The 23,470-nt window shown below is 46.3% G+C and overlaps 6 protein-coding genes across 13 annotated transcripts; 3 read left to right on the forward strand and 3 right to left on the reverse strand.

Annotated features, from left to right (window-relative positions):
• Window positions 1–314: 314 nt before the first annotated feature.
• LOC115336197 (histone H4) lies at window positions 315–762 on the reverse strand. Its single transcript, XM_030002828.2, has one exon. The coding sequence runs from the start codon at window positions 731–733 to the stop codon at window positions 422–424; it is 312 nt and encodes a 103-aa protein (XP_029858688.1). The 5' UTR covers window positions 734–762; the 3' UTR covers window positions 315–421.
• LOC115336198 (histone H4) lies at window positions 315–23,405 on the reverse strand. The gene is made up of 2 exons (XM_030002829.2): window positions 23,001–23,405; window positions 315–358 (listed from the first exon to the last, which is right to left on the reverse strand). The coding sequence occupies exon 1, from the start codon at window positions 23,373–23,375 to the stop codon at window positions 23,064–23,066; it is 312 nt and encodes a 103-aa protein (XP_029858689.1). The 5' UTR covers window positions 23,376–23,405; the 3' UTR covers window positions 315–358; window positions 23,001–23,063.
• Window positions 7,125–11,294, forward strand: LOC115336208 (histone H1.11L-like). 8 transcript variants are annotated; one of them, XM_041120564.1, is made up of 3 exons: window positions 7,125–9,260; window positions 10,400–10,444; window positions 10,787–11,294. In XM_041120564.1, exon 1 carries the CDS (start codon window positions 7,133–7,135, stop codon window positions 7,796–7,798), a length of 666 nt encoding a protein of 221 aa, XP_040976498.1. In that variant the 5' UTR covers window positions 7,125–7,132; the 3' UTR covers window positions 7,799–9,260; window positions 10,400–10,444; window positions 10,787–11,294. The 8 variants fall into 8 exon arrangements, with proteins under 8 accessions (XP_040976498.1, XP_040976494.1, XP_040976493.1 ...); XM_041120560.1 differs by having other exon boundaries at window positions 7,125–10,444; XM_041120559.1 differs by having other exon boundaries at window positions 10,272–11,294.
• Window positions 15,298–16,193, forward strand: LOC115336194 (histone H4). Its single transcript, XM_030002825.2, has one exon. It carries the CDS (start codon window positions 15,332–15,334, stop codon window positions 15,641–15,643), a length of 312 nt encoding a protein of 103 aa, XP_029858685.1. The 5' UTR covers window positions 15,298–15,331; the 3' UTR covers window positions 15,644–16,193.
• On the forward strand, window positions 17,336–17,785 carry LOC115336170 (histone H3). Its single transcript, XM_030002801.2, has one exon. The coding sequence runs from the start codon at window positions 17,360–17,362 to the stop codon at window positions 17,768–17,770; it is 411 nt and encodes a 136-aa protein (XP_029858661.1). The 5' UTR covers window positions 17,336–17,359; the 3' UTR covers window positions 17,771–17,785.
• On the reverse strand, window positions 20,566–21,493 carry LOC115336174 (histone H3). Its single transcript, XM_041120571.1, has one exon. It carries the CDS (start codon window positions 21,475–21,477, stop codon window positions 21,067–21,069), a length of 411 nt encoding a protein of 136 aa, XP_040976505.1. The 5' UTR covers window positions 21,478–21,493; the 3' UTR covers window positions 20,566–21,066.
• Window positions 23,406–23,470: the final 65 nt, after the last annotated feature.

Raw genomic sequence — 23,470 nt, forward strand, 5'->3', positions numbered from 1 at the left:
AGGCTCGCCCTGCAGGGCCGCGGCGGTTTCCAGGGACTTCTGGGCGTCGGTAAATGCCTCGGGAAGAGCCGCAAAGTAGCAGAGCGCTCGCGTGGCAGGGCGCAGCGCCCCAGCAAGCTCTTACGAAAGCGGCTGCCGGAAAGGAAAGAGCAGGCAGAAGAGCTGGGAAGGGAAACGATGCGGCAGCATGGCGCTAGAGAGAAACCCAGAGGCGGACTGCAAGGCTCGCCAGCCCGGCTGCAGGTCGGCAAGAAAAGCGAGATGGGGGTACGATAAGGAGGACGGGGGCACAGAAGCAAAAACGTGGCAACAACTCGGGCAAGTGGAGCAACGCGACACGGCTCTTTTAAAGGAAAAAGTGAGTGGCTCTTAAAAGAGCCTTTGGGTTCTCGAGGTGGTCGGTCGGGGAGCGAAGAGGCGTTCAGCCGCCGAAGCCGTAGAGAGTGCGTCCCTGGCGCTTGAGGGCGTAGACCACGTCCATGGCCGTGACCGTCTTCCTCTTGGCGTGCTCGGTGTAGGTGACGGCGTCGCGGATCACGTTCTCCAGGAAGACCTTCAGCACGCCGCGCGTCTCCTCGTAGATGAGCCCCGAGATGCGCTTCACGCCGCCGCGCCGAGCCAGGCGGCGGATGGCCGGCTTGGTGATGCCCTGGATGTTGTCGCGCAGCACCTTGCGGTGCCGCTTGGCGCCCCCCTTGCCGAGCCCCTTCCCGCCCTTGCCTCTGCCAGACATGCTGCTCGCGCTTCCAACCGCTCCGAGCTGTGAGCCGCCGCCGCCCGCGCCGCGGCCTTTATAGCCAGGGGTCCGACCTGATTGGGAGCAGGGGCGGGCACGGCCGGCGGGGGCGGGGCCTGCCCCTCCGCGGGCGGGGCGGGCCGAGGCGGGGCGGGGCCTTCGCCCTTCGCTGCTCTCGGGCCCCGCCCCGGGGCCCCGCCCGGCTCCGCCGCGCCGGTCCCCGCCTCCGCCTCCGCCTCGCTCGCCTTCCCCCGGCCCCGGGGCCCCCGAAGCGCCGTTTCCCGGCATCTGCCCCCCCGGGCGGGGCGACGGCGCGCAGACCTTCCTTCTCTGACGGGCGAGGGTGCTCCCGCGGCCGCCGCGTTCTGCGGGCGGCGGGGCCCTCTCTGAAGTGCCTCGGTGGGTCGCGGCCCAGCGCTCCCGTACGGCCGGAGTCGGCGGTCTTGAGGCGCCCGCTGACCTTTAGAGAGGGTCGGCAAGCGCTCGCCCGGGATATCTGTGCCTGGCAGGGTTGGGAGTTAATTTCCTTGACTTCGACGGTCTTATTCTCTCCTGCCATCTTCTCGGCACCACTTCATTTTCTTCAAACATTTTCTCATCACTGTTTCGACAAGATGACATAAGTGTTAGAACCCTCTGTTGGACTTTCGATCGTTGTTGCTATTTTTCACAGCATTATCATGAATATTTTTAATATTACTGTACTGCTATACATGCAGCACAACATATGTATCTTTTGCATATCAACATTTGTTTATAAATTACCCTATCGGCAAGTACTAATTATTTCCAAGAATGGGCGCAGATCTCATGGTTTGGTTTTGGTTGGTTTTCCTTTGTGCATAGCACTAATCCCTTAACTCATAATTTTTAGTTCTTTTGATGATAGGTAACTTATACAGGGAATGAACATGACAGTACATTATAAACTACCTGAACCGGGTAGAGTTTACAGTGAATATGACTGTCAGAAACAATATGTCAAGTTTATTTTCCTTTCTCCCATTTGCCTTTTTTAGATATTGGTTTGGGGCCTACATATGCCCTGAAATACTTTTAAATAGCATTCCATATGAAAAGAAATATATATTGCCTAGAAGATTACGCACAATTGTTAATAATTTATAAAGCAATAGGCCAATTATAGCAATTATGGTATTATGTACCCATGAAAATTCTGAAAGCACTTCTTACAGTTTTTCTTAATTCTGTTCCCTATTTTTTTATGTTGTCTCCATTTAAATTTTTCTTACAATTTTCTTCTTGGCTTCTTACCTTCATAAATCAGCAGCCTCGAGACCACAGTTTGTGAGTTTTGGTTTTTTGTTTGTTTTTCAGAAAATCAGCAGAAAAACTTTTTTATATGTGGATGAATTTCTGATTTATATGTTACAATCATGAAGTTGACCTCTTTATAGTTCATCAGTGAGGACCACCGTTGAAAATGTGTAATTTGAGCATGTTAGCTGTAAACTGAATTTCAAAATACTCCCAACTGCACCAACAGAAATCACTTTGAAATGTCTGCCCTGGCCTTTGTTCCTGTATATGCCCCTAAACGCTTTCAAATATGTGAAGCCTTAGAATGTAATATTTTGCGCATGTCGTATTTGACATGTTTCTGAATTACATTTCCACTCAGTTATGACTTGTCTGATTATCTTTGCCCACTCTTTCTACATCGGTGTGTGCTAAAGAATTCACCTGATAATCTCCTTATGTGTGCAAGGGTTAAAATCTTCACAAAATAACAAAGCGGCAGGGTTTAGGCTGCTGGGACGCAGTGTCCCATGAATTTTGGGGGGTTACTCACAAATTCCAAGCACCAAAAACTGGGTGGAAGCTCTCTTGACAGCTTTGCCTTGTTCCACTGTCAGTTTGCAGCCATTAGGTTGTAGGTAAATCATTCTCTTGTATTATGTAAATGCTCAGTTTAAAGATTCATCACCGTGCTGTTAAAGGACAAGAGGAGCTTCAAGAATTAGAGGAGGAATGGAAGTCTCTCTCTTTTAGCAGAAGAGGCAATCGGCATTTTATATTAGTGTAATAGAAAGTGAAAGAAAAACAAGTCCTGTTATGTTCTTATGTTACAAATTTTTATTTTATTTTATTTTATTTAAATGTTAAAACTACAGCATTGATTTAATAGGCTTTGAAGCAGGCAGAGACACATTCCTTTCAGTGTAGAAATACCTAGAGATGGGTCTAAAGTAGCCTTCAGAGATTGGGCTGTTACACAGCAATAAGAATTAGGCTAACTGCTATCAATGGAGTTGGGGAACTCCATGTACTGCTTTTACATCATGGAGGAAAAGAAAAAAAATTCCAAGTGCATAAGGAGTTTCACAAACGTCCTTGCCTTCCCTCATTGCTATACCAAAACTTTATCTACTTGTGCCATCTCTGGAGTTTCCAAAGGGCAATAAGTGCCAATTGCTTGTGGGCAAGAAGGTCCCATTCACATCCTAACCCTGCAATTCTGGAAGGAGGTCTAACAAGATTTTTAGAAAAACACTCTGGGTCACCTCATTCTTCAATCAGTTTTGGGAATCTGCAACCTGGAAAATGATTCTTTCTAGCCCATACTTCGATCTGTGCTGTCGACTAAGCATAAATTGTTCCTTCTCATCATTCTCACCTTTATGCCACTAAGCCAGCTCCAGCAGCAGCCATTAGTGTTGTGTCAGCCATTTGTTAATGCTGTGTCAGAAACTGCTCTTGCTCCATAAAAGAAAAAAAGAGAAATGAAAAGTTCCAGTCCATTGGAGCTTCTGTGTGCTGAGCAGCAGGGTTTCCATCCTCTCAAGAGTGCTAGAGGACAAAGGTTGGAAGATGGAGAAGTAATTTTCATCTGTATTTGAATGGTATGCCTGTGATTTAAAAATGATTCCATTTCCTGACAATGTGGCATGTTCTGTTGTATGAAAAAAACCAGGATTTTGAGATGTCTTTCAGATGTGGAATGCAGACTCTTCTGAACATTTTGTAGCGCATATCTCTCCATGACCTATGGCCTATATCCAGAAATTTGTTGGAAGAATAAACTAAGATTGACCTACAGCCAAGGAAGACCCTCATCATTGTGGAAGCCACAATTCACGGTGAAGAAATTAGCTGCTGTTCATTTGTGCATGGTGATAATGAAAATACTGCATCAACATTTATTATAGGGCATATTTAATGGACTATTAATTCAGGAAAATAAATGTTAGGAGAGGCAGAGAAGAAACAATGGGAGCCTATGACTTTTAAGCAGAAAGAAGCAGAGATTCATGATTTCCTGAATGTTAGGACACCTGTGCTTGCCATCAGTTTTGAAAGAGGGCATTAAAACGCAGGGCAACAATCATGTGCTACTACCTACCCCATTCTTCCTTGGAATAGGAGTAGAGGGTAGATGTCCACCTTCAGTAAGCAGTCTGCATAAAGTTGAATTGAGCCAAAGTAGGTGTGGGGTTTTGATGCAGAATCAGAACCATTTACATTCTCCTGTCAATGGTTCATTTCATTTCCTAATAACCTGTTAAAGCAATTCCAGGTAGAAAATCTCCATAGGCCTGTGCTAATTCATAAAAGTGTTTATTTCCTGGAAGGAAAGTAACAATATTTTAGTAAAATGTTTCAGTATTTTTATTGACACTTGCTAATTCTAAAAATTAAGGAAAGGTGGGTGGAGAGGCAATACTCAAATACAATTTCTGCCTGAAGAAATAATGGAATATCAAAGCCTGGGGAAGCCTTCCTGCTGTACCTGTGTAACTGCACCAAGTTCCTGTGTTGAGCACATGCTCTCTGTTTTGGGTTATGTTCTACAGTGGTTGAAAAATTAAGTTTTAGACTACAGTGGCTGAGAAATTAAAATCCACTTACTAGCTTATAATCCAAATAGTTGGATAGTTCTAGGATATTATGCTTGAACATCCAAAAGCAAAATGTAGCTGAATAAAAGAGCCAGAGGGAAGCAAATGATCTGCAAGTTGCTTCAACACTCAGGTCTGCCCTTCCTGTCTTCTGCTTTATGCCCATCTTTGATTTGACCTACGCTGTAGGGAAGATCATAATGTTTTTTTCATATGAAAACCCACAGGCTGATACTACCAATCTGTCTTTTCTTGGTCACAAATCTCTCGCATAGTCGACGGGGATGATCTTCAGTGTACAGAAATATATCTTACATGGAGCAATGACCGGCCTGAGAGATCAGAATCAAATCTCTAAACACTTTCCAGTTTCCAAGTAAGTCAAGAAACAATCATGACAATGAAAGCAAAAAGTGAAAGTTCTGCTTCTATTTCCAGGAGTCTCAGAGTCGGTTTCTGCCTTAAAGAATTTGGGAAAAATAAAAAGATTACTAGGAATCTTTCAAAGACTGAGAAGGATGACAATATTCCTTGTTGTACGAGCCCAGAGAATTGACAGAAAGCCGCCCTTAAATGTGAATAGGTTGAAACAGACAAACGACTCATATACAGATATCAATGGACTAGAGAGTTACAAAATGTTAGCTTCACTGCCTCTGGGAGGACTTGAAATCTCTGTTCTTTCTTACCATGGGGTCACTGCTAGTAGTTTAGAAAAAATATTTTCCTTAGAGTGTCAGCAGTTCTGGTAGTGTTCAGTCATGTCACTGAGAACTTTAATCCTCCCCCATTATTGGAAATAACCATCAGAAAAAAATGGGCATTTAAATTAGTTTCCAATTTTTGTGTTTAATCAATACACAATGCACAGATCTGCAGTCTCACAATCTGCAGTCCTGTCACGCTCGTTACCGCAGCCAGATCACCCAAAACACGTACTTACCTTAGTTTTACAGGCTGAAATGCATTCGCTGGGAGACCTCACAAAGCTGTATTTCTTCCCACATTTCACCTCCAAGCAGAGAAATAAAAGGTATGTAAAATCAGTAGAATAAATCTAGTCCTTGCTTTGATTGCAGCCCTTTAGCATTTTCAGTTAAACACGCGTGTTCATACATTTCTCGAATGTCACATGGAGACTCAAATCAGCGTATTTGTATGTTCTCACAGTCCCAAGCAGCGGGAACTCTACGTTGTACCAGCATTTCATGCACCCTGTTACACTTTCTTTTAGCCCTGAATAGATCTGCTCACCCGTTTTTAGGAGCTGGTAATAGCCTGGTACCTAGTGTATGAAACACAACATTATTGCAGGCAGACTGTTAACTGTTTCGTATTAAAAAGAAAGCAACATGTCATTGAAAACGAAGGAAGAAAGTGAGAATTCATCTATTGTTTAGAATAGGGAGCTGCCAATGACCGGGGAAGGAACCCTCTTGAAAGGTTTAAATTCTTATCTTACTTCTGAAAGCAGGAAAGCAGTGAATCACCACATGCTGTTATCAAAGCACTTACAACAGCAACATTCATTCATTAGAACAAAGAAATTAGTTTTGCCTAATAAAGTGTCCTGATTACCGAACACGCCCTCAAAGGACCGAGTTTTCAGCTTTAACTCCCCGTCCAGTTCAAATTTCATCACACCCCAGATTCTATTTCCCAATCAATTTTAACAAACCGCGGTGCGAAGACAAGTACATTTTACACGTTGTCAGACTAAAACCCGACACATTGCGATTGCATCTATCCCGACTCCTGAATATAATAAACGAAAGCGACTTCGTTAAGACGACATTGAAGGTGTAATGACACAACGTCAGCCTTCAGCGGGGCCGGTCTGTGCTTTGTTCCACTGAAGTACTGAACCTGGCGTGAAGTACCATCGGCTTTCACACCCGCTGCTAAAGCACAAACGTCTCCCCAGACGGCATCAGCTAAGACACCGCGGTCGCTGAACGGACACCGAGCGGGATTACGGGATTTCGGAGGGGAGCGGCTCGGCCGAGGCAGGCAGCTCTGCAGGCGCGGCCGGGACCGCGGGGCGAAGCTGTGTTACTTCCACGGCTTTAATCTCGGTTTACCCCGAGACCAACCGTTCAAACCACTCTGTTTTTTGCCCTGTGCTGGAGCGGACCTTCTAAAGCACAAGATTTCACGCCGGCTGTGCCCATTCAGCCGTTGGTAAAATTTTAATTTAAAAGATAAAACGAAAGCTGCTCTCTCCCGAGGTCTCTGCGGCTCCACGCCGCGGAGTTTCTGGGGTCCCTTTCCCCTCATTTCTGTTCCTTCCAAGGGGAAACTCCGTTAGCTGGTCGGACAGGCGCCCCCCTCCCCGCCCGCGAAGAAACGGGGTGCATCGGCAGTAAATTTCGGGAAGAAAAAGCCCTTTTGGGACCGGGAAGAAACACAACGGCCGCGGCGCGGGCGGCGGGGCGGGGCGGGGCGGGCGGCACCAATCAGCTGCCGCCGCGCTGCTATAAAAGGGGGTGGCGGCGCTAGCGCTGCTATTGTTCGCGCGGACGCGGCGGGAGGCGCTATGGCCGAGACCGCGCCCGTCCCTGCGCCCGACGTCGCCGCTGCCGCAGCCCAGGCCCCGGCCAAGGCTGCGGCCGCCGCCAAGAAGCCGAAGAAGGCGGCGGGCAGCTCCAGAGCCCGCAAGGCGGCGGGTCCCAGTGTCACCGAGCTGATCACCAAGGTCGTGTCCGCCTCCAAGGAGCGCAAGGGGCTCTCGCTCGCCGCGCTCAAGAAGGCGCTGGCCGCCGGCGGTTACGATGTCGAGAAGAGCAACAGTCGTATTAAGCTGGGGCTCAAGAGCCTGGTCAGCAAGGGCACCCTGGTGCAGACCAAGGGCACCGGCGCCTCCGGTTCCTTTCGTCTTAGCAAGAAGCCCGGCGAAGTGAAGGAAAAAGCCCCCAAGAAGCGGGCAGCAGCTGCCAAGCCCAAGAAGCCGGCAGCCAAGAAGCCCAAGAAAGTGGTGACAGCGAAGAAGAGCCCCAAGAAAGCCAAGAAACCGGCGGCCGCCGCGGCCAAGAAAGCGGCCAAGAGCCCCAAGAAGGTGACCAAGGCTGCCAAGCCCAAAAAAGCGGCGGCAGCGGCGAAGAGGCCGGCCAAACCGAAGGCGGTGAAGCCCAAGGCAGCTAAGCCCAAGGCGGCCAAGCCCAAAGCAGCCAAGGCGACGAAGGCGGCGCCCAAGAAGAAATAAATCGTTCTGAAAAAATTTTGTCTGCTTTGCAGATAAAGCCAACGGCTCTTTTAAGAGCCACCCAAGCTTTCCCAGTAAGAGTTGAAATGCTTTATTTAAGTTCATGTTGTGTGGGTGTGCGTGTAATCTTTATTTCTGTTCTTCAGCATTACTCCTGCTTAATCAAGGTGGTTCCGGTAAGAACACAAACTTTCTCGCTCTTGTTCCCGCAGGTGCCGGGCGGCACCGCAGCAGCGTTCACCGCTGTACGGCTCCTTTCAACACAGCCGGGCGGGCGTGGGTGCAAACAGGTTCCCGGTAGCCGCAAGAAATCGGTGCGAGCCCAAAGTCCCCGTGGAAGTCGGGCAGCGCTCACGGCGGGTGTGTGTGTGTGCTGCAGCTCCCCGTAGCTTCTCTCCGATCAGCCGGGGGCGAAGAGCCGCGCTCGGAAGCGCTCCCGCCCGCTCCCCGGAGCTTTACCGGTTTCGAAAAGCCCGCGCTGCGCAGAGGTTGGCCGCGATTCTCGGGCTTTTCTTGTGTACAGCAGTTTTCGGGTTAAACAGCCGCTCCACTTTTTTTTTTTTCACTCGGCGGAAGAGGTTTATGAACTTCCTGGGTACGTGCTCGCTACCCCTTCCGTGGGCTTTTTCACTCCCAGTCCACTTCTGTCCCCTGCAAACTCGTCCCTTCCCTGGAAATCGCAGGACAAGCGGGGTCCGAAAGGACACGGGTATTTCGAGGAGCCTTGCGAGAAGTCCTTGGTGCTGCCCGCCGGTCCTTGGCCGGGTGCCGGGGGCTCATTTTGGCAACGGAGACGCTGGCAGCGGTAGGAACCCGCGGCGGTCGGAGCCTCCCGCACATCTCCCCCCTTGCCTCCCCCCCTCGCTTGGGTTTATGACCTCTTCCTCTGTATGACATACAAACCTGCATGCATATCCCACTTTTTTTTCTGAAATTATCAGGCAATATCCCAACAGCCCGAATTCCTGAGCTCACATGCCTGGGCCCCTGTTTGGGATGGAGATGTACCTACCAGACCTTCATAGTTACCATAAGCAAAGGGTGTTGGGAGTCACACCCACAAATTCTCGAAGGGTTTCACCCAACTAGGTGCCCTGACCGGAGGAGAGTGGGTCAACTGTGATTTTCCAGCCCGCTACAACTAGTCAGGGGGGAGTAGATTTTGACTGGGTATGGTCAAACAGCAGGTACGCTGCTGTAGCAAATGTGATATTCATGCTTAATTTATCTTTTTACAGCTGACCCCAAAAAGGCAAAACCCAGTTACAGTAGCGTGGGCAAAACTGTATCACACATATCCATGCTAATTTGAATTGACCTCGGTGGGACGGCCCTGGAATAAACATTTCGGCCCCTGGAATGAGTCAGAGTAATGACGGCAGTTCACTCTTGGCCTGTTGCAACTTACCCTCCCTGCTCGCTTGGGGAAGGGATCAGGGCATTTCTTTCCCTTTTCTGAGAGGTAAGGGGGAAAACTCCAATTACTGTAACTGTTCTTTAAGAAAATTCAGTTGGAGCAGTTACCTACCTTGGCTACTGCAGTAGTTGAGATTTAGAAAATCAGTGCATTACTGAACACAAGTGGTGATGGAGAGCACTGGCCTATGTACAATAATACCAGTCTAAAATACCGTTACAAGCAAAGAGTACATAGCTGTGGCTTCAGCTGAATGGACTTTATAGTCCTTAGCTGGAGATAGCTGCCAAATAATGTACGAGATTGTTCTACGCTACGAACAAGAAGTGTATGTGTATGCAGGAACACTGAACGGACTCTGTACAGGCTCCAGTGGATATATTGTCCAGTACAGGGACAAAATTAACATCAAGCCAAAAAATCCCACTAAACTTGTAAAGCTGAGCTGGGTAGCCTAGCATAGATAGCCACTGGATAATTTTTTTCCCAACTGGAAAAAGTGAGTACAGTGACAAAGAACAAGAGTGCTCTGAGAAAAATCAGCTTTCAGGGACAAATGTAATGTCATGTCTATGCCAATTGCACACTGGCGTATCAGTCAGTACCCCTAATTCATTGTTTCTCATCCTCCTTCCCCTTTAGTCTGTGCACTGCTAACCCTGTGGATGCCAGCTCGTCTCAGCTGAGCATGCACAACTCCACACTGATTGTCCCTCAGAAATAGCTTATCTTGAATTACTGAGTCACTGCCACAGTGTTTGATCACTCATCATCTTCAACAGGCCACTTTCCAGCTTCCTAGGAGCCGTTTCCTATTCTGGTCATAAGAGAAGTTGATATCCTAAGAAAAAAATCCTGGGATACTACTCTGCTGTCATGGTTCAAATTTCTAGCTAACCTGCTGAGCTGAGGTTGAAGCATGTGATTTATGATTGCAGTGGAGAGGGAACATATCTTACTCTTGTATGACATCCTTTTTGGATATCTGGGCATTAATTTATTTCCCAGGACATCTCCATGGCCATGCAGCTTCTATTTACTGAACTTTATATATAGGCTATTTCATGTCCCTAGCTTGTTCCATATTTGCAAACTGCTCAGACTACTGCATATTCTAAGATGAACAGCAGATTTCTTAAATTTCTACAATGCCCTCACTGCATGGACATTTTCCTACCCTACAGACTCTAAGGAACATGAATACCACTGCCTGGAACACAGGTAATATGGTAAGCAGAGCTTTAAGATCTCAGGCACAAAACACATTTTGTCTTTTGTGAATAATTCTGACCTGGGAACTGGATTGGAATCAGGCTGAACAGTAATTCTGTGTAATGATTTGGTGTGGAGAACTGAGCTGCTGGTGGTCAAAGAGGAGGTGGCTTAACAGGAGGCAAAAAAAAGGTGGTGTTCAGCGAGTGGCTATGCTTTGACAGAATACACAAGTATCCACTTTATGATTTTAAATGCTAAGATGCTCAAAAATTTGGAGGAAGGTAAAAAAAAAAATGGGTTCAGAATTGGAAATTATAACAAGGAAGACCTGCTTTCATTTATTTTCTCTTCCATAGGGTCAACTTTTTATTTCACAGATTTACTTATTGAATAAAGTAAATAAATATCAAAAGTCTGTGATGTTCCAGCACTAGAAGTAGAAATGGAGAAAGAAAATAATGGCAAATGAATCCATGAGTGAGATAAAGGTCTACATATAGCAGAACAGACTCTCAGCAGCTTGGCAAGAATTCTGTTAAGTAAAGTTATTCCCTTACAGAACAATAAATCACTGTGTACTAATGAACACTTTTGTATAATGGGGTTACAGAATTTTTCATCAGCGTTAGTCACCACAAAGCCAGATTGTCTGTCAGATTACCACAAAACCAGGTAATTTCTGTACATGTATTTCTTTACCTCTTTGTTCTCTGGTAGTGGGTTCTGTTACTCCTGTGCTTTTTGTGTGTGTCTGTCTTTTACTGTAATTGTTGTCATGTGAGAGTAAGAGTTTATTCTGCATAGTCTCAGTATGTCTTTGAAAAACAATAAAAAGGTCTCTCTTAAAGGCTCACGTCTTAAAAACATCAAAGCTGGAGTTTTATTTCAAGTGAAACTATTCCACTACTATTATAAAAAAATCTTCTGCATTTGTTACAGAAAATTGGAAGCTGGTCTTCAATAAAAGGCTGAATGATGTTAGTTCAGGCGCGAAGATGTTTAAAATAGGGATATGCTGTTGCATATCCTCGGTAGTAGTGAGCACCCTAAACTGAATAAAGCAAAGAAAAAGCCCTTCATAGTATCCTGGGCTGAATAAATGGAGAGATGTAAATATCTACATTTTAAGACTAAGTTTACAGGTCCTCAAAAGGAAGGACCTGAGTGGGGAGACAGCTATAGTGTATGGACAGGAAGGTTGGGACAGCTGGTGTGGAGTCCCCAAAACTGTGATATGAATATCATTAACACCAGACCTGTTCTCAGCTGCTTGCATGGCAGTATAGATTTGGGCCAGCTTGGGTTGGGGTACAGAATTTCGCCTAGACACCTTTGACTTAGCAAGGTTACACAATAGACCTTTTCTGCCACAAGTTTCTTTTTTATGACATAGATCACAATGCACCCAGTCCGGTGCTGGGCACTGGGGAATACCAGCCACATTTCTCTGTGGGGATTTGAGATCCCTCTTCTCCAGAACATGTGTTGTCAAAGCACAACAAAGTCATCAGTGTGTCTCCTCCTGGGATCGCCATTCACTCTTCATACTCAATTTCAGGCAACTCCTCCTGGATTTGGAGCTGTGTTTTATTCCGATTTTCACTTTGCAGATTGGTTTTTTGTGATCTTTTTGCACTTGCATTCCCATGCAAGTTTTGTTCATCACTCCTGCAGGCCTGCTGCTGGGACATCAGTGAAACCCCAGTGCTTGGTTTTCCCAAGGACTGCAGGGTTTGCTTTTCAATGATTTCAGGATTGGGCTGCCAGGAGCTGTGGAAAAAATGAAATATAGAAAAAAAATAATAGGGTTATTGTTCTCATCAAACACTGAAAACAATAAAAATAAACAAAGCATAGGTCAGGACCTGCACCCGTCATAAAAAAAAAAAGAGTTCCTGTTGTTCTTTCAGCAACCAGTCTATGCTGGCAGTTGTAAACCAAGGCTGCATATACTGACTGCGTCTGCATACTGCATATTCACGCTCAGTTGTATGTAACTGCCCTAGTAAAAATGCACATTGCCATTGCCACTGCAGTGTTTTGCCACTTCTTCCCTGCTTCTCCATTTTCTCTGCTGTAGATTTACCGTCTTCGTAACAGAACCCTGTGCCCATTCCCTGGTTGGCTGCCTTGGCCACTTCGTTCTTAACTCCTTAAATATTTTTTCTCCTGTCAGAGAGAACATTTTACTATCGTCAGCATCTCTCTCCTGTCAGGACCAGACCTGGTGACATTGTGCACTCCTGAGGCAAGCCACATCTTTCATTAAAAGGGGGTGTGTTTCAGACATATTTCCTCTTCTCCAGTGTGAAAGAAAAGCCAGGTAAGTATTCCATGTGACAACTATCCCACAAATCCTAGATACCTGGCCATGAAAAGCAAGTTACACAAAGGCAGTAAAGAAATCTTTTTTCTCAGAAAAGGAAGATTAAAGAAAATGTGCCCCTCCCTTCCCCCCCAATAAATATGACAGGAGAACTAGTAGCAACTGCCATGGAAAAGGCTGAGGTACTCAACATCTTTTTTTGACTCAGTTTTCACTTGCAATCTCTCTTCCCACATCTCTCAAGTCCCTGAACCTCAAGGCAGGGACTGGGGGAACAGTCCTTCCCATCACAGAAGATCAGGTTTGAGACCATTTGAAGAACATGAACATATACAAGTCTGTGGGGCCCGATGAGATGCATCCCAGGGTCCTGAGGGAATTGGCAGATGTAGTTGCTAAGCCACTCTTCTTCATTGAGAAGTCATTGCAGTCAGGTGAAGGTCCCAGAGGTTGGAGAAAATGGAATATCACAGCCATCTTTAAAAAAGATAATAAAGTGGACCCTGGGACCTACAGACCAGTCAGCCTCACCTCAGGGCCTAGTTAAGACCATGGAACGGATCCTCCTGGAAGCTATGTCAAGACATATGGAAGACAGGGAAGCCATTAAAGAATCATCTGGGAGGGAAGAAGAGAGGGAACTCGGCTTCAACCTTGCTTCACTTTATTAGATGAATTTCTGTCATTGCCCTGGTTTCAGCTGGGATAGAGTTAATTTTCTTTCTAGTAGCTGGGATAGTGTTATGCTTTGGGTTCAGTATAAGAAGAATGTTGATAACACACTGATGTTTTCAGTTGTTGCTAAGTAGTGTTCAGACTAAGTCAAGGATTTTTCAGCTTCTCCTGCCCAGCCAGCAAGAAGGCTGGAGGGGCACAAGAAGTTGGGAGGGGACATAGCCAGGACAGCTGACCCAAAGTGGTGAAAGGGGTATTCCATACCATGTGACGTCATGCCCAGTATATAAACTGGGGGGAGTTGGCCTAGGGGGGTGGATCGGTGCTCAGGGACTAACTGGGCATCGGTTGGCAAGTGATGAGCAATTGCATTGTGCATCACTTGTTTTGTATATTCCAATGCTTTTATTATTGTTGTCATTTTATTATTGTTATTATCATTATTAGTTTCTTCCTCTCTGTTCTATTAAACTGCTCTTATCTCAACCCACGAGTTTTATTTTTTTTTCCCTGATTCTCTCCACCATCCCACTGGGTGGGGGGAAGTAAGTGAGCGGCTGCATGGTGCTGTTACTGGCTGGGGTTAAACCACAACATGGGCATACAGCCTTGTATTATTCAGTGGATAAGAAAACAGATGTTCTTTTCTATTGATTCCAGTGATTAATAGCAACCAAAGAAAAAACAGGAGAACTGCAAGATCCCATCCTGCTCTCCTGATAGCTGATTAGCAGACCCAAGAACTTGGTAATTCTCTGCTAGCAGATGCAACATCTGTATCTGTGGCCTATGGGAAGATAGAGAGTGATTACTGTTTTATCTTATATTGTATCTTTATGAAAGGATACATTATGTAAAGCCTCCCATCTTGTAAGGGGAAAAAAACAAACAACGTCCATGAGAGGGCAGCAAACCCTCAATACTGGAAACTTTTTTCACCCTTCCTGATCATCTTCAGGTCGAAAATGACCGAATGAATTTTGTTAAATACTGTTTCTTGTTTTCAATAGTAAAACCTCAGAAGATTTTCCTGCCCGCAAGCAAGCAAACCCAGAGTTGAATATCTTCCCCTGAAGGACAAAACCACCCTTCTTTTTATGTATTTATTTTTTCAGTCTCTCTAAAAAAGACCCACATTGCTGTCTATGCCACCACAAGAATGGAAAGTATCGTAAAAATATTCGTCCAAACCAACCGTTTTACCTTAAAAAAATTAAAGTGGAGCACGTAGGGGTTAAACTCTCCACTAGTGTACTTTTACTGCTAAACTCTCCTTGAGAAAACGTTCAGAAAGGGCAGGAAATAGAGATGAGAAAGAAATTCAAGGAGGGGTAGAATTTCTCAGAAACAGGATTGGACAGATTTTGCTGCAAGATGCTCCATTAATAAAACCACGAGGAGCAGCTGTTTAAAACACTGAAGCCACACGTGAGAATCAATGCAATAAGGTGAAATTGCACTACATAACATATGCCCGTAATTTAAAATAACAATTATAGTAAAAATTCAAAGAGTAATTTAAGTGATTCAGTAACTGGGATAGCATTCTATGATCGAGGTTTTACATCTAAATGATTACGACGTATCAAAGATTTAAAAAATTATATAAACTGTTATACACACAGACCCAATGTCTTTCCTATCTGGAGGAAACGAACGGACCGGAAAAGGGCAGGGACACCGAACCGCCTGTACCGCGGGAAGGGAAACTCGCACGGAACCAGCAGTTTTTATGCGAGCGGGGCGCGGGGTAGAGAGCGCGGGGAGATCCGGAGGGAGCGAGCCCCAAGCCCCGCCCCTCGTCGCTGCAGTCCCCAACCAGGTCGGCTCCCACGGCATAAAAGCCGCCGCACCGCCCCGCTCCAGCCACACTCTTTTCCCGGGGCTGAGAGACGGCAATATGTCCGGCAGAGGCAAGGGCGGGAAGGGGCTCGGCAAGGGGGGCGCCAAGCGGCACCGCAAGGTGCTGCGCGACAACATCCAGGGCATCACCAAGCCGGCCATCCGCCGCCTGGCTCGGCGCGGCGGCGTGAAGCGCATCTCGGGGCTCATCTACGAGGAGACGCGCGGCGTGCTGAAGGTCTTCCTGGAGAACGTGATCCGCGACGCCGTCACCTACACCGAGCACGCCAAGAGGAAGACGGTCACGGCCATGGACGTGGTCTACGCCCTCAAGCGCCAGGGACGCACCCTCTACGGCTTCGGCGGCTGAACGCCTCTTCGCTCCCCGACCGACCACCTCGAGAACCCAAAGGCTCTTTTAAGAGCCACCCACTTCCTTCCAAGAAGAGCTGTAACATTGTTTTCTGTTGAGGGGACAATTGAAGCATCTGCTTTCCTATTTCTAAAGCTTATTAAAAGTAGCGATTATGCAGTACTGTAAAAAGCCCTTATAAGATGGGATTTAATGTTTTAATTTTGCTGTTACTGGCAAAGATGGTTTTGCTGTGTAAAAGATGCCTGTTTCTTTCTGTACTCTTTAAATTCCCTTGCAAATATGTACCCCACTAAAAATAATTTAAAGTGCTCTTTGTAATCAAAACGGGATGTTTTCCTTTTTTTAATCTTTGCTGATATAAGTACAGTTATCTGGAGCATTCAATGTCTTGTACTTTGAAATTTTCATTTAACTGAGGGTAGATAATCAACTGCAAGGAAGAAAGGGAAACCAATTTATCACTTAGGGAAGAATATGAAAGTCGCTCTGAAATAAATGCTTTCTTTTTGACATTTCGAAATAATTTTTTTTTTTGCTACTATAACCTGTAATCAGTTTTTTGTCAATGATTTTTTTTTCTTTTTGAAAGCTACTTCAGGGTCAAATCTATATTAGATTTACAAAGTAAATATTGGGGGGGGGGGGTGAACCATGAATGAAAATGCCTCCCTGGCAGCACATTTCAAGTAAATGCGTCAGAAGAAGCCTTGTGCAAAGACTTTTCTTGTTCTTTTATAAAGGGAATACTCCCGTCCGCGATGTGCCTCTAAAGTATTGGTGTTCTATTTCCTTTGCCACTGGAGGAAAAAACTGCAAAAACAGTTTTTCGGGTTTATATAAAACTATCTCTAGTTATTGACGGCTCGCAAACAAGGGCGATCAAAAACCACTTACTGTCACTTCTGCTTTTCACACAGCCTTAACGACTAGGGGCAAATTAAATAATAGAGTAATTCCATATTCCTTTTTAAGCTCTTAATTTCACAAAAATTCATTGTCTAAGTATTCTCAAGTTTTACTTGATGATACTGTGCCGAATTTCCTCAAGAAAAGAAAACTATGAGAAAAATAGTCTATAAGATGCATCTCGATCGTTATAGCTCGTTACATGCTTGTTATGGATACAAACTTGCATTACAGGGTTTCTAAAGTGTCTGTATCTGTGTTTTGACGTACCAAGCGCTGTTTCCTTTGAGGCTTTGGGAATAATGTGCCTGTTACTGTAAGATGGAGGTCTGTATGGCTGTGAAGGAACTTTTTTCTTCTTTTGTAATCAGCCCACTAAAAAAAAAAAAAAAATTATTAAAATAATTCGCACTTTAAGAACAACTGCTGAATTTGAGCCTCCACACGGCATTTAATATGTCAGCAGCCTGGCAGAGAGGGAAAGCCAGAGAAGCAGAAGGGATGTGAGACAAGGGAAGTTTCCGCACGTCAGATGCGAGCGCTGACTCTGCAATGACCGCCCGCAGGCTTCGGGCTCGCCCCGAGGGAGCCGTGACTCGGAGCGGGGTCGCGGTGGGGGAGAGCGGGGGTGCAGGTAGCGGCGAATTCCTCTTCCTTGGGCCCAGACTGGGATTCCCACCGTAGCCAATGAGGTCGCGCTTCCTTTCGTCCAATCAGAGAGGCGGCGGCGCTATAAATACTGGGGCTGCGCAGCTTCCTTCATTCACTTCTGGCCTGGGCGAGGCGAGTTGTGTCCGGTTGCAGATGGCGCGCACGAAGCAGACGGCGCGTAAGTCGACGGGCGGGAAGGCGCCCCGCAAGCAGCTGGCCACCAAGGCGGCCCGCAAGAGCGCGCCGGCCACGGGCGGCGTGAAGAAGCCGCACCGCTACCGGCCCGGCACGGTGGCGCTGCGCGAGATCCGGCGCTACCAGAAGTCGACGGAGCTGCTGATCCGCAAGCTGCCCTTCCAGCGCCTGGTGCGGGAGATCGCGCAGGACTTCAAGACCGACCTGCGCTTCCAGAGCTCGGCCGTGATGGCGCTGCAGGAGGCGAGCGAGGCGTACCTGGTGGGGCTCTTCGAGGACACCAACCTCTGCGCCATCCACGCCAAGCGCGTCACCATCATGCCCAAGGACATCCAGCTGGCCCGCCGCATCCGCGGCGAGCGCGCCTGAGCCTCCTGCCGCAGCCCCTCCCCGGTTCCGGCAGGCACCGAGGCAGCCCACGCAGACCCAAAGGCTCTTTTAAGAGCCACTACGTGCACAATTAAAAGAGCTGTAACACTGTTTCTAAGTGGGCACACTTTGAAAATAACAATGTTTTCTTATTTTTTTCTAGACTGTAGCATTTGATTTTATAGCCCTAGCTCTTTTTTTTTTTTTTTTAATTGTTATTTTACTATATTGCCTGTGTATAAACATTTGTCTTTCATAAACCCCCTCAAGGCTCTAAATTTCCTGCTCTGCAATTCACCAGTGTGGTTTGCAACCAGTGGAGGGGAGCAACAGGCACTTTATGAACACTGGGTTAGGAAGGAGAAAAAAAATTCAAGGGGGGGGGGGGGGGGGTGAGGTCAATATATTAAAGGATGGTGAGCAGAGAACATCAGGCAGAATGGAGTTTTTTACATCGCTATGACTTTGCCGGAAAGCGAAACAGCTTTCAGGGAGAAGGGGGCAGGAACACACCACTCACTCTGGGACGGGCCCAGGCTCAGGAACTCTGCACCTCAAACTCTTCAGGCTGGCTGGGTCTAGGCAAGAGCAGAAACTTCCTGCAACTCATTGGAATTGCATTACTGTTGAACCCAGCTAAGGCAGTCTGTTTTAACAATCGTTAATTCCAGGAGCAAGAATATGTGTCTGAAAACATCGGTTTTGAGGCTGGCCTCAGAATGATAGATGATCACGTTGAAAAGACAAGGCGTGTGAGGCTGCTTTCTCACAGCACAGAAGCATACCTAAGAAGGCCAAGAAACTATGATTGAAAAGTACTGTACACAGGAATAACTATCAAGTTTGTCCAGATATGTTACCATTATTAATACAAAATTTTGGAAATATGGTTATGTATTTCTGTTTTGGTTTCAGTTGCAGAGGGGAAGAGAAAGACCCTGGTTCATCTTAATCTTTCACTAAGTGAACTTTTTTTTTTTTTTTTTTTTTTTTTTTTATATTTCTTCTGTATGGGGGCAACTGATACTGGTATGGGCTGGTTCAGCCACAGTGCCTGTCACGGGGGTTGGAGTGGCTGCAGTGCCTGTCACTTTTTTGTCAGATCCAGAGTCCTTCCCTTCCCCTTGAGGGTACTGAATAGTGGTGAATGGGGCTTGAGAGGCATGGGCCAGGCCCCAGCATATTGCAGTGATTTTTGTCTCCCTGGAACTATCAGGGTGACAGCATACTTTTTCCAAATGTTGCACTAGTTTTTCAGGATTCTGCATTTGTTCAAGGGTGCAGTTCCAAAATACTGGAGATGCCCACTGACCATTTGCCCATACTACCCCACACACTCTGCCACTCATAATTTTTCCAGCCTTGGGGCAGATCTCTGGGTGATCTTCTTAAATAGCTGTTTAAGCCTAAACAACCAACCGTATTCTTGGAACCACAAAAAATAAACCACATGGATAAAGACAGGTGTTGTTAGGTTAGAGGTGACTGGGAAAGACAGGTGGATGGATACTGAGCAGAATTAAAAGTTGTGAGTGAAGGAAAAGCATATATATGTGTGTGTATACATATAGCATATGTACACATATGTGTATATACATTCATACCTACATTGTTATGCTGACTGTTAGTTGTATCTACCATGCTTTACCTCCTGTGTATTGTTTCAGAAACACACCCTATGAAACTTCTTGCAGGATTCCCCACATGCCATACTCAAATACCTGAATTTTTATTTCAGACTGACTTGGCTGGTCATATTTAGAGAAGGGTATTGGACAGGCCAGATAGCATTATCAAGGGCAGAGGAAAAGATGTGACAACAAAGAAGCAAAAACCATAGGAATCTGAATGTTTTATTTGTCAATGAATAAAAAAAGGTGACTTCTCCGAAATACTAAAACAGCTAGAGTCTGCAAGACTTGACACAATCAACCAAGAAATTGAACTAGAGACCAACTGCAATTTCCTGACTAGAAAACTGTATTGAATCAACTGAACTATAGTAAACGTTGACCTTCTGATCCTTCTGTGGACTCCTCTACTGCCTCCACCTTCTTTTTTTTATCATCAAACACAAAATACTTGTCCTCAATTCTCAAAAGCATATAAGTGTATTTCCGACAGGCCTGTCATTGATCACAAAGCTGCCAAGGCCTGACGGCCACTTCCTTTCCCTCAGCTGTTTTGGTCCCCCCCAAAAGCCACAAAACTTTCCCCTGTGCCAGTGCTCTCCATTTATTTGGAAAATGGGAGGGGAGAATTCCCAGGAACACCCACCAGATTCTCTTCACTTCTACCAAGATGTCCTTTGTCCTATGCTCCAGCCTTTCCTCAAAGTCATAAAGCAAGCAAATAAAATTGAGACTATAAATGACAATTACACTAATTTCTTGAATTTCCCATTTTTATCCTTTGCATAAGGCTTATCTTCTTAGCACTTTAGTTTTATTCATCTCATACTTAGAGAGGTAGGACTCTGAGATATCAAATACAATGTTAGGATTTTTAGAGAGGTAGGACTCTGAGATATCAAATACAATGTTAGGATTTTTAGAGTATATCCTAGTAAGAGCAACGGTAGAGTAAATTTACAGCTTTTTTTCTTTAATAAAAAGCTGTTTGAAGCTTTTTTCCCCAATGCCAACTCAGGTTATGCCTTCCACATTGCTTAAAAGTAAAAACACACACTGCTCCATAAAACTGTTGCAAAATAAAATATTTTACAGGAAGCATCAAGCCTGGGGCAACTGCGGGGGATGAATTATCATAGGTTTTGTCCTACTCTTTTTTTAAAAAATTATAGCTCTTACCACTATCACTGAAGTATTTTTCATTTACCTTGTCTGAGCATTTTTTCCAGTTTGTACAGTTACTTTTTCTGTATAGTCAATTAGACATTTCCAAGCCCCTCGCTATACAGCATGTAACAGTCTGCTCAAAAAAAATCAAACATTTTGAAACAAGTGCTTAGAAACGCTTATAAACATGTTTTCACTGGAATAGCAGTATCTGATTCCAAAGGCCTCTTGAGAACAGAGTCCAGAGAAAGCAGATAAGCACAGACATAGGGAGGGTGGGAGAGAAACAAACTAAATGCTAGCGTTAGTACTTATGTGACAGCCCAAAAAATTTACACTACCTTAGAAGAACTTCAGGATTTAGTCTTGTATCCAAGCATCAAAAAAAAAACCCGTGTCACAGCTCTCCTGTGCAATGTGGTGGCTCTTAAAAGAGCCTTTAGGGTGGGTGAATGAAGGATAACGGGGGGGGGGGGGGGGGGGGCCGCGGCAGGAGGCTCAGGCGCGCTCGCCGCGGATACGGCGGGCCAGCTGGATGTCCTTGGGCATGATGGTGACGCGCTTGGCGTGGATGGCGCAGAGGTTGGTGTCCTCGAAGAGCCCCACCAGGTACGCCTCGCTCGCCTCCTGCAGCGCCATCACGGCCGAGCTCTGGAAGCGCAGGTCGGTCTTGAAGTCCTGCGCGATCTCCCGCACCAGGCGCTGGAAGGGCAGCTTGCGGATCAGCAGCTCCGTCGACTTCTGGTAGCGCCGGATCTCGCGCAGCGCCACCGTGCCGGGCCGGTAGCGGTGCGGCTTCTTCACGCCGCCCGTGGCCGGCGCGCTCTTGCGGGCCGCCTTGGTGGCCAGCTGCTTGCGGGGCGCCTTCCCGCCCGTCGACTTACGCGCCGTCTGCTTCGTGCGCGCCATCGCTCCGAGAGACCCGAAAGGCCTCTTGAAACGGCCGCCGCGGAATGACAGCGCTGTCCTGCCGGAGCGGCTTTTATAGCATGCTCGCCCCTCTGATTGGCTGGCAGCAACACGTCGTTATGATTGGATACTTTCGAATTCGAAAAGCGCGCCTCGGAAGGGCGCCTTTTCGCCAACCGCCCTCACCCTCCCTCCGCCTTGCACTCGCCGCTCTTGTTTTCGGTTTTATATATTTCTTGTAGCAATTTTTTATAGTGTATCTCGAAAATGAAAACCTGTAATAAAAAGTGTTCAAAAGGGAAATGCATAGTTGTAAATTTTGCTGTCCTGAACGTGTAGAAGGTTCATGTTCATTTTGTTTTAACTCACTGAGGCTTGAACTTTGAAAAATAAGTGTTGTACAGGGTTTCATCAATAGGATTCCTTATAACGGTATTTTGGGGCTGGCTTGGGGTTTGTTTTTGGATGGTTGTTTTTTGGGGGGTTGCAGTGGGGGGGCTTTTTTTTTTTTTTTTTTTTTTATTTTTGGCAGGGGCAGGGAGTTGTTTCCTGCTTTTGGTTTTTGTTTTTTACCTAGAGTAACTTTAATCTGGAAACAGTAGAAAGGAATACCATAGCTGGTACAACAAATGCTTTTGGATTGAGGTGAATTCACATGAAAATGCAATAGTTCAAGGGATAGTGTTTTCAACAAGATTAAATTTCTTTCAGCCCAAGTAGTATTCCCAGGCTGTTGCTTGCTGATATACAAACTTCTAGTCCGTTTCCATTTTTTCTACTGTGTTCTTCTGCTGTTTTGCTAGCCAGGAGAGCTCTCAGAGCCTGAGCAGAGAAGAGTTGGCAGGTGAAGGGAAAACTGCTGCTGACCCTGGATACAGAAAACTGCTCTGGCTTCAGCAGCCATTAAAAGAAAAAGCTTCCTAAGCTTCAACTCACTGGATGCACAAAGAATAACAGACGGCTCCCTAAAAAGCAGTCAGACAACAGACTTGGGATCATTCTGGTATTTAAGTTTTTATGAGAAGGGGCTCAGGGGGTGACCAGCTGTGACACCTCCCACCCTGCTCGCATACATTTCCACGTGCCGAGAGCATCATTACAGGGATAACATAACTTAAATACGTATCTACTGCTACTATTTACTCAATCAGTGGAAAAATACAGACCGGGAGAGATGGCTGCAGGGCTATGTGTACCTACCTCAGAGCCCGGCCAGCTCACCAGCTCAAAACAGTATAAGTTTATAGTGTTTTGGTATTTAGCTCGTTTTTTCAAGGAATAAACAAAAGAAGTCATTGAATTCTAATTGCACAGATACTGAAATCAATAGCTTTGAGTTTTACTAACTTACTTAATATCTACTTAACCTGCTAACAATATGCATTTAATTATCAAGTACTTAATCCTAAGAACTACCTATATAGTAACTTACAAAAGATGCGATAAATTATCAGAAACGAAGTTTAAAGAAATTCGCTTTCTTTTTACCAGTTTTGAAGCAATACAACTCTTTTCCAGATTAAGTGGGTGGCTCTTAAAAGAGCCTTTGGGTTCTCGAGGTGGTCGGTCGGGGAGCGAAGAGGCGTTCAGCCGCCGAAGCCGTAGAGGGTGCGTCCCTGGCGCTTGAGGGCGTAGACCACGTCCATGGCCGTGACCGTCTTCCTCTTGGCGTGCTCGGTGTAGGTGACGGCGTCGCGGATCACGTTCTCCAGGAAGACCTTCAGCACGCCGCGCGTCTCCTCGTAGATGAGCCCCGAGATGCGCTTCACGCCGCCGCGCCGAGCCAGGCGGCGGATGGCCGGTTTGGTGATGCCCTGGATGTTGTCGCGCAGCACCTTGCGGTGCCGCTTGGCGCCCCCCTTGCCGAGCCCCTTCCCGCCCTTGCCTCTGCCGGACATATTGCCGTCTCTCAGCCCCGGGAAAAGAGTGTGGCTGGAGCGGGGCGGTGCGGCGGCTTTTATGCCGTGGGAGCCGACCTGGTTGGGGACTGCAG

This window comes from Aquila chrysaetos, chromosome 26, assembly GCF_900496995.4.
Source record: "Aquila chrysaetos chrysaetos chromosome 26, bAquChr1.4, whole genome shotgun sequence".
NCBI lineage: Eukaryota > Metazoa > Chordata > Aves > Accipitriformes > Accipitridae > Aquila > Aquila chrysaetos.